This window comes from Synchiropus splendidus, chromosome 10 (assembly GCF_027744825.2).
Source record: "Synchiropus splendidus isolate RoL2022-P1 chromosome 10, RoL_Sspl_1.0, whole genome shotgun sequence".
Taxonomy (NCBI): Eukaryota; Metazoa; Chordata; class Actinopteri; order Syngnathiformes; family Callionymidae; genus Synchiropus; species Synchiropus splendidus.
This window is the reverse complement of record NC_071343.1, coordinates 22,433,996-22,450,605: the sequence shown is the minus strand read 5'-3', so window position 1 is coordinate 22,450,605 and position 16,610 is coordinate 22,433,996. Positions and strand designations below refer to the sequence as shown.

The 16,610-nt window shown below is 42.3% G+C and overlaps 1 protein-coding gene across 3 annotated transcripts in view; it reads right to left on the bottom strand.

Annotated features, from left to right (window-relative positions):
* adcy5 (adenylate cyclase 5) overlaps nt 1-12,012 on the bottom strand; it is a 59,646-nt gene extending 47,634 nt beyond the window's left edge. For all 3 annotated transcript variants that reach the window (XM_053876138.1, XM_053876140.1, XM_053876139.1), the window contains exon 1: nt 10,306-12,012. In XM_053876138.1, the coding sequence (XP_053732113.1) occupies nt 10,306-11,244 (939 nt within the window). In that variant the 5' untranslated portion in view covers nt 11,245-12,012. The remainder of the gene's footprint in view (nt 1-10,305) is intronic.
* Between the last annotated feature and the right edge of the window lie 4,598 nt (nt 12,013-16,610).

Here is a 16,610-nt window from a genome sequence, read left to right as displayed (position 1 = left end):
GGGGTCAGCAGTGAATCCCGACTGATTTGCCACGTTGGATCTGCAGCACTACAGCACAACACAAAAAGTGCAATATTCTGTGTTATCACACACATTTTATCAGGGCAAACATTAACCTCTCAGCGATTCGAGCCACAGTAGCTTATCTGTTTGACCACTGCACAATGGTGAGCATCCCATGAGCATCGACAAGCATTGGATACCCAAGAACCATTAAACAATTATTCTTTCATTCAACCTCCTATCTACTGAGCTCATGTTTCCCAAGCTTTATATAGAAGTTTGCGAATTTTCAGTGTTGCTTGCCGTGCATGATTGTGTGTGTTATTAAGACATACCAGATTGAATGGAAACAAAATTAATTAAAAAAAATATTGCTTACCTTTAACCAATTGGTTTCAATGGGCAGTAGCTCTGTTGCCCAGCAACAGATGCTAAAATGGAACAACCATGGGAACAAAAAATTAAAACTGAACAAATCCCATGAAACTAATGGCTAGTGATCACCGGTGCTGTGCATACGATTCACTTTTAATGACTAACTTCAATTAATTTGACACGACCAAACAACACCAAAACAAAGGTGCATGGAGGGAATCTGGAGGACTGTCATGCGCGATCATAGATTTGAACTCATCTTTAATTGAAAAAACTCTCAATAATTTCAGTAGTGAAACCTGAGACTCTGAGCTAGTTTGTTGTCCAGTCGGGCCAAAGAGATGTAATTGTCTGACCTGCATCTGATCAGCAATGACACAATTTAAAGGTAATGAGTTCAGAGTCTGACATTGTTATCATCTAAGATAGAATTGTCGCTGCAAAGTCATCTTTGCTCAGCAGGCCTGAGAGTAGGGATACACCAAATGGAAAATTTGTGGCCAAAGTGCAATAAAACTTTAAATGCTTGGCCAAAGACAAATAATACCAAATATTGTTGCATAAATAGTTGAACAGATTTACATACATGTTTGTCAGATAAAGTTAAGTTTAGATGATTGAATAATTTCAATATTATTTTTTTTGTGTTTCAGACTTTAATACAGGCATTTTTTTTTATAGTTAGAGAAAACATAACACAGTTTCCCATTGCAAACTGAAATTCTATTTTCGCTCTCCAACACTTCAAAAGCACCGAAAAATTCAACACTTGGACGCAGTAGGAACCGGATGGAACTGGCACTTATACACCATGAGCAACAGGGCGAAACGTGTGAAACATGGGTCGAAAAGAGTTGGTTCTGTCACTGCTGAAAGGATTGTGTTTCAAGATTTTTTTCAGCGCCTCAACAAAGGACAAGTAGGTTGCCGGAATTTCTTCGGCCGATCAGCCAGAGTGCCACCGATACCGATCACATGCATTGACTATGAATTTGTAATCAAAATGATGAGACCTTCTGTGTGCATGATGTCAAAAAATTAACTATTAAATCATTTCAATTTTAAAACTTGTTTTTATATACCACTCAAAGGAGGAAAAAAGGGGAAAAATGGCAGAATGCAGCAACTTTTAATTTGATGTGAGATGTCACAGTTTGGTGAGCGCTGCACGTGTTTCCAAAACAGGGACAGATCCAGTCATTTCCATCTCCACGACACCTGAGAAAGGCTGGTCATCTAGCTTGGTGAAATTAATGGTTATTTCTTGGGCAATTTTCTTGGCATTCTGAATGTCACGCTCAGACCGGCAGGTGTTGCTAAATGTTAGCTGCGCTAACAGCCTGCTGCTGAGTGAGGACTGGGGTCTCACTTTCATGAGCCCTGAAAACTCTCTGCGCTCTGTCAAGTGCTGGAGCTTTAAGGTAAGGTAAGGTAAGGTAACTTTATTGTCAAATATGCTACAGTACGAGACATATAGCATGGATGAAATATCTGTTCTCACAGACCTGGACACGACATACAATCACAGACGAACATAAAGATCACAGACAGCAGGATACATGCAACAAAATCGTCACATCAGTCCATCAACCACCGGGAGGAGCATTTATGGTGTATTTAATTTTAACGCGCTTCCCTGCACAGCATTTTTTACATGACAGATTGAAAGAACTTGCACAGCAGACATGCAGCTGCCGAGTGAGCAGCGAGTAGAGAGGAGTGGATGCATCACAACCAGTGGGGCTTCATCAGACTGCTGGCTGTCACACGTGTGTTGTTGTGATCGGCAATGGCAAGTAGTGATCTGCATTCACCGATCATGCTGCTATCAAGCGATCGATTGGAGCATCCCTAGTTATTATTATGGTTTAAGACACATGTGGAAACCATCAGAACTTTATGTCTGACTATGCGCAGTTTGTATAACAAAGAAATAAACGGTGCTACGCAAATATGTCGCCACACTGGAGGCACAGACAGGCATGTCACTACAATCTAAAGAAAGGTCATGCTGGTCATCATGCTGGAGAAAAAAGTATATTCCACAGCTTTACAAAGGTCTGCATATCTGAACCATTTCCAAGCACAAATGTCTATCATCTATAATTGACTGTGTCATTTTCGCCTGCTAACAAGTCTGCCCACCTACCTGGGCACAGAGCGGTTCTAACATACCAGACAATCAGTGAACCACTAACAACAAAACACGCTCAATGGAGGAAAACTTTGTGAGACTACAATGGGAGCATGTTTTTGCACAAAAACTTGTCCATTAATGTCTTCACACACAGCGAGCAGCGCACATTATGAAATGGTGATGCTGTGTTTAACTGCTCAGTTCAGCGTTGCCATGGAAGCGTGATTCAATGAGCAGCTGATAATGAATGCTACGCAGACAGTGGCGATTGTTTAATTATTACTGTACCCTGGAGCCACATGTATCTCAAAAATGTGGGCTCTGTTGATTAGACTGGTGAAACGTGCACAGTTTGCTTGACTGGCTTTGTGGTTTGTTGCTTTGTGCAATGTTTAGCCTCCGATTTGTCCCCAATAGACCTCCTGATTGCTTTTGATGACACATTGTCATCAGTCAATATCATTTGATTTGCCAATATTTGAATCACCGGCGCCGTCTTCATATCAGAGCGTTGCAGTGCACTTGTAAAAAAATAAATCAAAGTTCCTTTATATTCAAGTTACGATACTGGGTGCAAGGACTGGTGCAGAAAATCACACTACACTTGAAATGAAAGGGTTTTTCACCAGTGTCTATGCAAGGCCGATAATTGAGAGCCAACCTGCTCTCCACAATCTTGCCATTTCACTGGACCTGCAAATGTGCTTGCTATTCATACACACCAACAAAAGCACTTCCGGCACAGCATGCCAATTAGAACAGCGGGCGGACATGCAAGCATGTGTCACCTAATTGCTGCAGGGAGAGATGAAAAGGCATGTTACTCTTTAAACCTCGAAGCATTCTGAGATCTATATGTTTGAGACAAAGACATTCTGCTCATGGATCTGCCCCATTTAAAATCACTTATCAACCACAAGTCAGGAATGAAAAATCCTAGATGATGTAACTCGACGCATGATGTAAAAGCTCTGCGACGCGATCATGTCATTTTTACATCATGTTACATATCCAGGAAATTTGACCCTAAATATGCTTGGACAAGGATGAGGCAGTGATGAAGTAGATGTGCTGATTCTTCATAATAACAAAAAGCCACCCAGTCAATGGCCAATTAAATTAGTATTTAGTCGATAAGTAGCTAGTTATTTAAAACAATCTGTATCATTGATGATTTTGCTTCACGTGGTAAGAAAGCAACAGAATAAGGAGAATTAGGAGCAATCCAACTTTTGGTAGTGATGTTAAAAGGAACAAGTCTTGGTCAACTGGTCTTGGGTGAAATTTATCCTGCAATAAAAATAAAATGGACACTGATTGCATCTATTGTTTAAACTACTTTTTATCTAACATATAATGCCATTTGCAGACTGTTCGCTAAATACATTTTTCCCATTGCGCAACTTAATTCGTGTTTGAAATGTTGGTCCCCATTAGTTTCTGAAATTTGTTTTGCCTTTGATTGCTTAATTCAAATCAAATAATTTTGAGAAACCTAACCTCACAATCATATGCTTTTAATGTTATTACCGCCAACAATTACGGACTTGATCACATCAGTGGTTAAAGAGGACGAAGCCAACTGGTCTGGCTGTCTTTTAAAATTATATGTGATCCCTACTGGAGACACAACCATCCACAACGCTTTGGGACCTGACAACTGGAATCTCGATTCCTCCTCAACCACACCCACACTGCTGTGACTGTGAGGAAGAAACCTTCCTCTGGCTCTAGTGCTGTCAGCAATGTCTCCCTTTGTGTTACAGCTATACTGTTCAACGCTATATAACGTCAGGGTTTCCATCAGGATTTTTTGAAACCGTGTAAGGGGCAAGTTTGACATTTACTGAGTTGGTGACAATATAAAAATGTGTAAATCTCTCTCCAGTTAACAACTTGACTTCCACGGGCAACGGACATATTCCAGTCATTTAGTTATTGTTTCTATCAGGATTTTTCTGAGGAAAAATTTTTCCCACTTGTTTTCCACTTGTTGCAATGTTTCCACTTCCATACATTTGTTCATGTGAGATTTCATCTTTAAATAGATAAAATCTCACATTTTTCTACAATACAGCAGCTGTCGTTTAAGCCATGGTGGTGCGCCACCATTGTTTACATCAAGTGAACATACATGGAACTGCTTTTTTCTCCTGAAGTTCTCTTTATTGAACAGTACTATTGCAGCTATTCTATGTTATTTCATTATTTTTATTGCATGTTTAGCAGTGCATTGTCTTGAAATACTATTGTACTGTGGTGTAATGGTTACACATGACGCTTAATTTGATAAAAGTTTGTCACTGTGCCTTTGCCAACTTCTCTACTATGTGTTTACCCCATGCCACAGGCCATTGGATCATTTAAAGTTATCTATATAAAAGAATCAGTGCAGTATATCATGTTGTTTTGATAGTCAGCCCCTTCCAGAAGTACAGTAATGAGTGTTCAAGTCATTACGTTTAATTTTTACCATTTTCTGAGGCAGGGGTCTCAAACTAACGTCCTGCAGGCCCTTTGCCAGCCGCCACTAGATGCCCAACTATAGCACGGGTGAAGCCTCCAGAGTGTTGTCTGAATAGGAGCATGAGACCACGCTACTGACACCTGTGACTGTTTGCTGGACGGACCATTGAGTTCAGTGAGTTGAGGCACACCAGCACTGTCAGATCAAGCCCTTCCACAATATTATACTGTTCAATGCAGGCTGGACGGACTTGCATAGAAAGCTAGAGCTTTTATTCACCGTGCAAATTTCACCAAATCACTCAAATGGCATCAAAACACTGCAAATGCCCCAACCTTCACAGAGTGTGATGTACATTAGTGGCATTGTAGGTGGAAGCAGATGATTTACATGATGACAGAATTAGGGCAGTAACTAACGATTATTTTCGTTGTTGACTAATCTATTCATTCTTTTTTACGATTAGTCAACTAATTGCGATTACCTTTGTTTGGACCTATTTTGAATTTCTTTTTAACCCTGTGAAGAATGAAGCATTAAACAGTTGACAAAGAGCTCCAGTTCTTTAAAACTGAGGTCTTTAGCGGAGAAGAATTTAAAATCATCACTATACACATATGTATCCCATATAACATATCTGATCAGCATCCACATCAAAAGGTCTTATTTGAATAATAATCTAAAACAATGTGTTTAGTGTAGCTCCCTCGTTCAGTTGTGGTTATTATAAGGAGGAGGAGAGACACAGAGGACACTTCACTACATGAAAAACGTGTGACGTGTGTGACAAGTTAGCGCCGTGCTAACTGAATGCTAGCTGTTAGCTCGAGGGTGTGTGGTGTCACAGGCCAAGCACGGAGCACTCTTTCATCATTCTACAATGGTGTCTGTGTGTGTGTGTGTGTGTGTGTATACTGTATATATGTATATATATATAAAAAAAATCTTTTTTGTACAACCCTATCGTATCAGTACCATTGAACGCTGAAACATTTAAAGCTATTGATATTTGGCTTTTTGTTAATCTACCGAGTAATTCAAGAAAAGTTTAGGAACAACGGCACTAACACTATGCTACAGCTCTGCGGCTCCAGCTACTCTTCTGGCTATTTTCATATTTACTCCTTTTGATCAGGAATAGTAGGAATGTACAACGTACTTTTCCAGTCCAGCTTGATGCGATTAAACTGCCATGACTAATGCGAGTATCATAGAGGAATGTATCAGCGTATAAGATAAATATCTGTCTCAAGGATTTCGCACAAACAGCAGTTGTCTCACTCCCGGCCAGAGCTAGTCCTTCATAAACATGTGAGAAGTGACTTGCTTAAAAACAACAGTGTGGTGAGGAAAGAACAACAAATACAGCGGCTCGTTCCCACACACTCCCGTCATCACATCAAATAAGAGGCTTTAGCAGAGAACACAAATAGATGCAAAGATGGATAATTAAACAATTTTGCTGTCTAGATGTAAAACCAGGATGGGAAAATGAAAGGAAATTCTGCATCAGTTAAATCCTTAAAAATATGGTATCTTTTTTAAGAACAGACAGAACATTTTTTCAGTACATTTCTCTCTGTGACATTCTAAAGTACATTATCTAATGACTTAAAAAAATGTTACTGATAATCTGTTAACATTTTTGATGAAATTTTAAAACTTAATTTAAATTGAATTTATCATTGTCATCTCATGGTGCAAATTCAATGTATATCATCAAAGGACATAGCTGATAATGATTTTGTAAAATGTCATTAAATGACTTAATGACTTAAAACAGTGAATTATCAACAGAAATGTCACAGCTGATTGACGGGTTTGTGCAGAGAAGACATTTCTGCTCTCATTTTTTTGTCACTATGACATTTGATGAAATCTATCTTTGTGGTGGAGTTAGTTTATCAGTGTTGGCCCTGCATTCAGTACACTTCAACTCTGTTCCATGCAGTGGGGAATATAAAGAGAGCTATCATGAGAAGACATTCACTTTTCACTCAATCAGTGCAAAATACTTGAACACCAAATTATGAGTGCCTTTATACAGTACTAAATATTAAGCATTCCATCTTTGTATTTGGAAAAAAAATGTGACAATTGAGCCCCAACACCATCAGTGCAAGTTGAATTACTGTGATTACCAAACTCTAGCAATAGATCTCAATGTCCTAAACTTGAATTGTGTTACGACGAGTGCTGAGCGGAGGAGTAAATAGCTGTCCCCTCATTTATGGTATGTTTCCATAGCAACCCCCTTGATGGCAACCTCACACTGACAACATGTTTATAGAATCTTAACAGGTTTGTCACTCATCAGTTGTCAAAACTGTGTGTACACCTAGCACTGGCTGTTGTGGTTTTGTTTGGTAGCGTGCAGTTGAGTAGTAGTTGGCCAGTTGAGTACTGCTGTAGTCGTCAAAATACAAAGCACATGGCTCAAAAAAAAGCACATGACGTGTCTAGAGGGTTAGGGTTAGTAGCACATCATAAGCAGGTGTAAGTGTACGTCCCAAGACATAACAGAAACAACATTTTTACAACTCCGCCAGCATGACTCCCATGAATGTTGGCCAGTAAGACTGTGCACCGTTAAACAACTTACAGATCTGGAGGTGGACTGGTACCCAAAGGTAAGACCATCTACGATTGATGGTTAGAGTTAGTTTGAGCAATGACAGAAATCATCTTATCAAGTCGTACTACAATGTGAGACATTTTGGCAGACCTTCATCCAAAAGTCCTAATGAGCCCAAAGGTACATTCATCAAACTAGTCACCACGTTTCTCGACAATGACCACTTACACGTCAGGTAACTATTAAATATTTAATGCCACAAAGTCTGAGGAAAGCCAAGTGAGTGTCGGTTTGTCTTGATTTTACGGGAAATATGTACTTGTATTTCTCCCTGATGTAACTATCATCTTCCAGAAGGATTAAGTGACTGAACAAGATTGCAAGCTCAGTGATTGTTAGAATCATAATCCAGTATTTTGTACCGGTACTGGTTTGCAACTGATTCTACACTGGACTGGCATACAAAGGAGTGGTGCATGGTCTGTGTTGCAGAAACATGGCAACATTATATAATAATAGGTTAGTGAAGCTAAAACAAATTGTCGTACAGAAAACGCATAGCAGACTATAGCTAACTTTGCCGAACAATCCGATTCATACCTGCCAAAAAAACTCTGGGATTTGAGGTTAAGTTAGAGAACAAATACACCAAACGGGACTGCGCACCATGCCATGAGGTAGGCACAAGGTAGGCATAATTGTTTAGCACTGTAAAGGTGCAGGAGGCAAATTACCATGTATGAATCCAGTCAAGAAAATGTACTGTACGTAAAAACATAGCATGGCATGTGTGTGGTTGCTAGGCAACCCAGATGCAAAGGAGAGAAAGGTGTGTAGACGTGGCTCATCATTCAGAGATGCATGTGCTTACCATGTTTAAATTGTTCAAAAGGAGCTTGCAACTTCAAAAACTGCATTCCATCCTGTGTGCAGGAGCTTTGCTGTCTCCTGATGTGGCGATGACCTGACCTGAACTCCGTCTCACTAAAAGTTGGTGAGTTTCATTTCAAGTGAACATGAAAGGTGGCTGGCTATGAATGAATGAATATTTCTTCATAGAATCTGCCAAATTAGCACCGATAAGCAAGTGAAGCACAGACACACACTCAAAATGATGACTACAGTCCTCTGTCTACTTCTTTTTCTGATTTTGAAAAGTGGGTATTAACTGAAGTATTTAGATGAAGCCTCTTGAGAGGAACATGTAATCTCCACACAGACAGACCCCTGTGACACATTCAATGGGAACCATTGTGTTAAAAGGCAAGCAACACCCATCACCACACCATGAAGCTCTGTCTCCCAGCCATTTGATTCCAAAATCCAACCACAAGACCTTTCACAGAAGACAGGACAAGGGAACGCTAAAAGTTACAGCCTGCAGCATCAACAGAAAGACACATTTAGAACAAATCACATGATTTAATATGTCGTTCCAAACTGGATAGCTGGGACTCTCAAAGAAATTCTATAAAATTATTTATATATATATATATATATATATATGTATATATATATATATATATATATATATATATATATATATATATATATATATATATATATATATATATATATATATATATACAGGGGTTGGACAAAATAATGGAAACACCTTAAAACTTTTTTAGCTTAAAATAATGGAAGCACCTTCAAGCTTTTTTAGCTTTAAGTTGTTTCCATTATTTTGTCCAACTCCTGTATGTATGTATGTATGTATATATATATATATATATATATATATATATATATATATATATATATATATAGTTGATAGTAAAACACAAAAAGACAATGCTCACAATGCTGAGTTGTCAACAAATGCAGCAAGGCTTGAAAAACCAATTGAAGTCCATAACGTTGTTACAGATGAAACCCCATGACTGCAGGAGAAATGTTTATAAAAAAAAAATATTCAGGCCATAAAAATACCACTGGAGGTATTTAGATTTTATGGGGAACACAGAAGTAACACAGCAGCACATTAACACTATTTCCCAGGACTGCGGACAGTAAGCACATTATTAATCCTACTTAGAGCCGAGATTTGCAGACTTAACACCCTCCATAAAATGGTAGGTTTTAATACCATCCTAATTTGCTCGGCGAGGAATGTTGCCTGTTGCACATAATTATCCAGTAATTTGGGCAATATTTGGAAGAAGGGCTGTTGATCCGCACTCTCATTGTGGATAAATGTCTCCACTGTTGGTAAAAGTGTTCATAAGAAGAAAAAAAAAACAGCAAGGCAATAAAGAAGCCTAATATCTTACACGTGAAGGAGGAATGCAATCTTGTTTGGCAGCTTAACATTAGAATAATAATGAGGGATTAGTGCACGGGCACCAAGACCATGTTGGTAGTTTTGAATGAGTCCAAAATAAAACTGGAAAAATGAACTATAGATATGATGACAGTACATGAGAGTTAAGCAAGATCCATTTATACAATTATAAAAGAAAAGCAGCAGCAGGGAAGTTCTTTTCACTTCACTATTTCCCATTTGTGCTTAGCCATTTTATCTACATCATTAGGAAAAGAGAGTGACAAATACAAGAATCAAAAAGTCAGAAACCCTAGGGGCTGGCTGCAGGCGCACACACACACTGTTTACCCATACACATTCAATCACTATTGAAGTATATGATTAAAAAGACACTTCACGGATCATTGGTGGGCCATGACACACAGCGGCTCTCCACTGCGGACATGTTGTTCTCACATTTTAGAAGAACATCATTCACATACCTGCTTCCATAAAAAGCTGTCCGTCTCGTTTAGAATCCAAGAAACAGCCACGTGAATTGCTGACAGAATAACTCCAGTGATGACAGCAGCGCGCATCCTCACTGGCAGCAGTGTATAGATGACATGGATGAAGAACACCGTCCACCAGATCCCCTCCGAGGCACTTCTGGGCTGTACCAGTAGAACTCCGATCACCTGGACGACCAGCACCACTAGGATGACCACGTAACACACAATCCACATGTGGTCCTGGTGGAAAGCGTTCCTATTGCAGACCACCATGAGGACGAGGATGACAGTGATGGCCAAAGTGAAGACCACTATGTAAGTGACACTGGGCCTCGTTGCCGCACCGGAGCAGTGGAAGATCAACATGACCGAGAAGACCAGCACCAGCACCCCCATCAGCATGGTCAAGCTGCTCTGATTGAGCCGGAAAAAATAGCGCTGATACAGTCGCTCGAGATTTTCCGACTGGAATTTTTTGGATTTGAAAATGTGCATGACGCTGTTGCAGCACGTCCCGAGCGAAAAGTTAACTTGGGGCATGACCTCTTCGTCGGCGGTCATCTGCTTGCTCCTGCGTTCCTCCAGCCCCAGCTCCACGGACCTGGGTCTCACCGCTCCGTGGGGACGCCGAGGGGACGCGCGGATGTTGTCTCGGGTTTCCTCACCATGTTCCTGCCAAGCGGACCGGGACCTGAAGCTGACCCTGCTGACGGTGGTGGTGCAGGTTCGCCCGGGCAGCCTGCGATCCAGATCATCCTCCTCCCTCCACCGACTGCTCGTGCGAGTGAGCTTCCTGCGCGGGGATCGGCTGGAGTAGGGGCAGCCGTTCACCACAGACTCAGCCTCTCCCCACGCTGATCTGAGCTCGGTCCCTCCCCTCAGCCCCACAGCACTAACTCCTGGTGGGCTGACGCTGTTGGACCTGGACATGATGGTGCAGTCGAAAGAGTCACTCAGGAAAAGTTGAACAAATCTTGGGGTGGAGGGACCGAGTTCCTACAATGATGATGCATTGCTCCATCGGTGAACAAAGAGGCCAAGATGATTGAAAGTTGGTAATTCACGAGAGGAATGAATGGGAACTCGAGGGAACTTCTCTCCGTGGAACGGGGAAACACCAACTCCAGGAGGATTTGGCTTCTACATCATTGGGCCCAATTAACAGCCATCCATGGAGATGTTAGCTCCACACCACTCCGCGGAGAATGATGGAATCAATTACAACGCCATGCACTCCGCCAGGCCGACCGCTGAAGGAGATGCTTGAGAAGGTTCGGAGCAGACGCAGGTCGGTAGTGCTGTCCTCTCAAATCTTGGCGCACCTGGTCTGACCGAGCGTGAACGGAGGCGGGCAGCTTCCACTGAACATCACGACCGCATGCACTCAAACGTTTCAGTGAGACGCTGACGACTGCGCCAAACCGCCGTCCTCAGCTGATGGTCAAAGAGGATGTCCTCGCAGGTCAACTCGTGATTCTGATCTGCAGCCACAGCGGTCCACTGCGTTCCGCGGCCGAAAGGACGGCAGCGGGAGCCACGGGGCAGCAGCGGCGAGGATGTCTCGTCAGGTTTATCCGGCGGTGAAGCTCGTCCCCGGTACTTCGCTCGGTCCAGTCGTCCGAAAACGTTGCCAGGTCGGCATCATAACGCGTTCACCGCTGGTTGCTGTTTTAGCAGCCATTCAGCCAACTGTGCTTCCTGTGGACGGCTGCAGCGGCCTGCTGTGATTGGACGAACGAAGAGCGCGAGTGGTGCTCGGACACGCTGTGATTGTGCGAGAGGTACGTCAATCAAAACAGGGCCGCGCGCCCATCGCCTGCTTACTTGAAGTGGTGGTGGGCGGGAGTGCTGGCACAGCTGGAGACGCGCGCGCACGCTGCACACACCTTAAGCTTAATAGACAGAAACAGAAGTGTTGAAGAAGCGTTTGTATGGAACGACAACAATATACATCTGCTTTTTTAACCTCAAATATCATTGAAACACACGACAAACGATGCCACAACCCACCATAAAGGAATCTAGGTGTGTTTCCAATAACAGTGATGGTTTATTGAGGGAACTGATTTCCAGGCAGCAAGGATTTTATTTCACCTTTTTTCTTCAGAAGGAGACGGAAAAGCGAAGTCGAATGTTCCTTTGAACAAGATGAATATAATTTGCCAAAACAATGACTACAGTTGAAAGAATAAAAGGGGCAGCTGAAGTGTGATATAGTCGCTGAAAAAAAAACAGCTGTAGTTTCCTTGTGTGTATTGCCCTGAGAGCTCTCTTTAACTTTCATTATATTTAGATCCTCCGGCCGTTGGTCGCCAATTTCCATTTGACTACATTTTGCATTTACTGTTCAGGACTGTTTATCATTAGTGAACTTGTCATGCTCTACATTCTGTCTCAGTTTAATTTTGTACATCGTTTCCCTTTGTTATGCAAAGAGCGTGATGCACCTGGAGCTGATTTTCTGCACCTGTTATAAGCTCTTCCCTCCCTGATGTTGGAGGCAGATAAGCCCTCTCTGGGTTAGTCTCCGTCTGCTCTCATGTCTTTGTTCTCTGTGTAGATAATTTTACACAGTAAGTCTGTTTTGCCATGCAATTTCTCTTCTGTTCTCTTAGTTCTCCCAGTGATTTTGGCCATAAGTGTTTTCTTCATTAGCTCATTTTGTTTGTTCTTATTTCCTTTTTCCCTCTGCGTGAGTCTCTTACCATCATGTTATTTTCTGTTGCCTTTTATTGGACTTTGGGTCTGGACTGATGCTGTACTCCACGCGCATGTGTTTGACCGTTAATAATGACTTATATTTTTTTTCTGTGCGTTTTAATACCTGTCTTTTGCTCCCTTGTGAGATTTTTCTAGGCTTGTCTGACAGTTTTTGCTCACCTGTCAGATTTGTCTTGCGGCAAGCGTTGCATAAATGGCCTAACCCTAACCCTCTCGTGACCGTTTTCAATTGCCTAACCCTGCTCAGAGACCAGTTACAAATGGGCATTAAAGTAATTTTAGATACACTTGAAATGCAATCCCACCAAAATACATTTAGCAGGTGTGGAGAGATGCCAAACAAAAACAAATTCCAATTATAAATTGTAGAGCAAACACTGCACATATTGTTTAATTAGGTTAAGGTTTACGGTCGAGGACATTACCCTATTAGACCACATTTCATCTCTAAAGTTTGTAGTTGTGGTATACTTGGTAGTGTGAGAACACAATCATAGCATAATAGCCATATCCTCTGCTCATAGTGATTGGCACATCAAACACAAGCATTAATGCCCAACACTGTTATCCTTTTCAGTTGGGATGGCTGCTGGCGTACGGAAAACAAGTATGCAACGTGAACTAAATGGACACATGTGACAAGCAACCACGTGTGCTAGCCGAAACTGAATCACTGCAAGCTCAATTCTTGCTGCCTTCGTAATGCATCAACGGAGAAGTGGTGCTCTCTGTGAGAACAGTGGTCTCCATTCAGCTGGGTGCTCTTCAAACAGAGGACAATCTGAGATATGGATCGGACACAGCAATCTTGATTAAACTTGTTTTTTTCCTGCTCGTCTTATGACTGTGAATTAGCTCACAGAGGTCTCTACTGATATCTGCTCATTCAACTGTAATGTAATTTGTTTGTTTTTTTTAAACTTCTTTGGCAAGTGTTTCTTCATTCATCTCTTCACCTGCATTTCTCTTGTCATAGAAGCTAGCCTGCCTTGAGAACACCTGCTTACTAACTGTCTGACAAAAGTGTCTGACAAAAGTGTCTTGACACTTTTGTCAGACAGTAGCCAACGCATCTTCAGTAACACTTGACATTGACCAGGAAGTTCAGGAAGACAGGCCTATTCAAATGGCAGCGTTTTTTTAAGATGGCGCTGGGTGACCTGCTTCACGTTGCACGTTCCTGTTTGCTATTGTACATCGGCAATCGTTGTGCAACTTGGATCCATGTCGGGGTACCCATTCAGTTTCAGCGACGGCTCTGAGCGCACAAGGTCTTACACATGCCTTGATCGCCATGGCCCTGCTTCCACACGGACATCATGGAGAATGTCTGCTCTCTCATCAACAAGACCGTGGAGTTGGCTGTGCTGACCCGGCAGCAGAGTACCGGGACTGTAACCGCTTGTGTTTCTCGGATACGTGGCTAAATGAATTTATACCAGACTCTGTGGTTTCCCAGATTGCATCAGCTTCTGCATTGGAGGCATTGTGCCAACCCGAAGGGTACGGTGCTTCCCCAACAACCACCTACGGGTCACCCCTGAGCTTAAAGTCGTCTTGAACCTGAAGAAGAGGGCTTTCATCTGGTGGGGCGCGCCAAGAAAGATTATGGGAGGATGCTGGAGGAGAAGCTGGCACGGAACAACACTTGGGACTTGTGGAGAGGACTTCAGACCATCTCCGGATTTGGGCATTGACAGAGACCGGCACAGGGACGAGTTAAATTCTCACCCACCTGGAGACCACCAGCAGCGATGTGAAGGTCACATTTTTTTTCTCCAGCGCCTTCAACGCCATCAGGCTGGTGCTGCTTCGGGGGAAGCTGGTAGATGCAGGAGTGGACGAACATCTCGATGCTTGGACCATCGAGTAACTCATCGACCGTCTACAGTATGTGGGGCTGCGCGGCTGTGAGTCATAGGTGGTAGTCTGCAGCACGGAGGCGTCCCAGCGCCCCGTCCTCTCACCTTTTCTTTTCACCATCTCCACCTCAGACTTCACGTACACTACAGAGAGCTGCCTGTCACTGCCTGATCTGGTCCGCCTGCCTGATGTGGAAATTCCGGTCCTGGAACAAGAAATAAGTAAAGTACATACCTGAGTTCTACCGACTGCCATTTACTGGTGAGCACATGCCATGCAGACATGGTTATATCGCGCAAGTTTGTGAATTTTGTTTTTAATTATGAAAATATTCTACACTTTGTAAATTCTGTGTTTCTTTCTGAAACTATTTTTTAAATCCAGAATTACTGAATCCAGAATCATTTCTAGCTCCTCCAATGCATTTGACCTCTGCAATGTTTGGTGTGTGGGAAACATTTCTCCATACGCATGCGTTTCTGACCCTTTATTCACTTTCGAACAAGGTTTATGTAGCAACGGACCAGATGAGGCAGCGACAGACTCGACTGCGACAACTTGACATGATCATTAAGCAAGAGACACTTGCAAGACATCACACTGAACATTCGCGCATGTGTGTAGTTATCTTCGGCTCTGATTCCAGCACCAGAATTTCCACTGGACCAGATCAGATCACCTCTAGACATTCTCTGACAACTCATCGTGGGAACTACCTGCAGTGCCAGTTGAGCATCATCTGGCACTGCAGGTAGTTCCAGCGACAGCGAGGCAGCGGAACTGTTCAATAATTACATAAACACAGGATAAAGGAGTCCAACAATAGTCCAAAAACAGTCACTGATAAACGGGATCCAAATGTCCAAAATCCAAAACGGGGAGAAAACAAGCAACCAAGGGAGTAGAAATATGGAAACCGAATGCACACATCAGAACAACACACATCGAGGAAAAAAAAAAAAATCCAACAAAAAGGCTCAGGCACCAGGGCAAAAAATACAAAAGCAAAATCTCCCAAGAATCCGAAACAGCAAGAGAGTACGAGTGCGTTCTTTACTAGTCAGCAAACTCGACAATCTGGCACACAAGACTGGAACTGGATGGAATATAAAGGCTCCAGCAGGTGATTTGAAATTAGTTCCAGCTGTGTGCCATATATGAAGCTCTAGAAAACAAAAAAGGAGAGCGGAAGTGGGACTACCAGAATAAAACCAAAATGCAGATCACCACAGTGACCTCAAAAAGAACTTGAATATTTCAATAAATCTTTTAAGGTTGATTGGGACTGGGCTAAAAACAATTGATTTGGTGCGGGTCTGACAGGTTTGCGAGGCCTTATGAATTTTCTACAGATTTCTATTGAATCCAACTGCGCTGTCCTGCTGTAAGTCACATGACCAGTTGTAATTTAAACAGCCCCTGGTGCTGGCTCGTGGTAAATGTTTTGCTCCAGCACCAAGACTTGAACTGGTTACTAAACCATTACAGCATCAGGTAGTTGTGATAGACCTCAAAGTCTACACAAAAGCAACATGAAAACTAACCAGGCATGTCAGTACAAACGGAACCCATTAAAGACTGCAGAGCACTACCACCAGTGATGCCACTCCCCCATGCCATTCATTGCAAATTATATTGACACCGTAGGGATCCTAAATCCGTGGGACCTAATTTAATTCTGCTGGGAGATCAAAGTTATTTTCTTATCCACT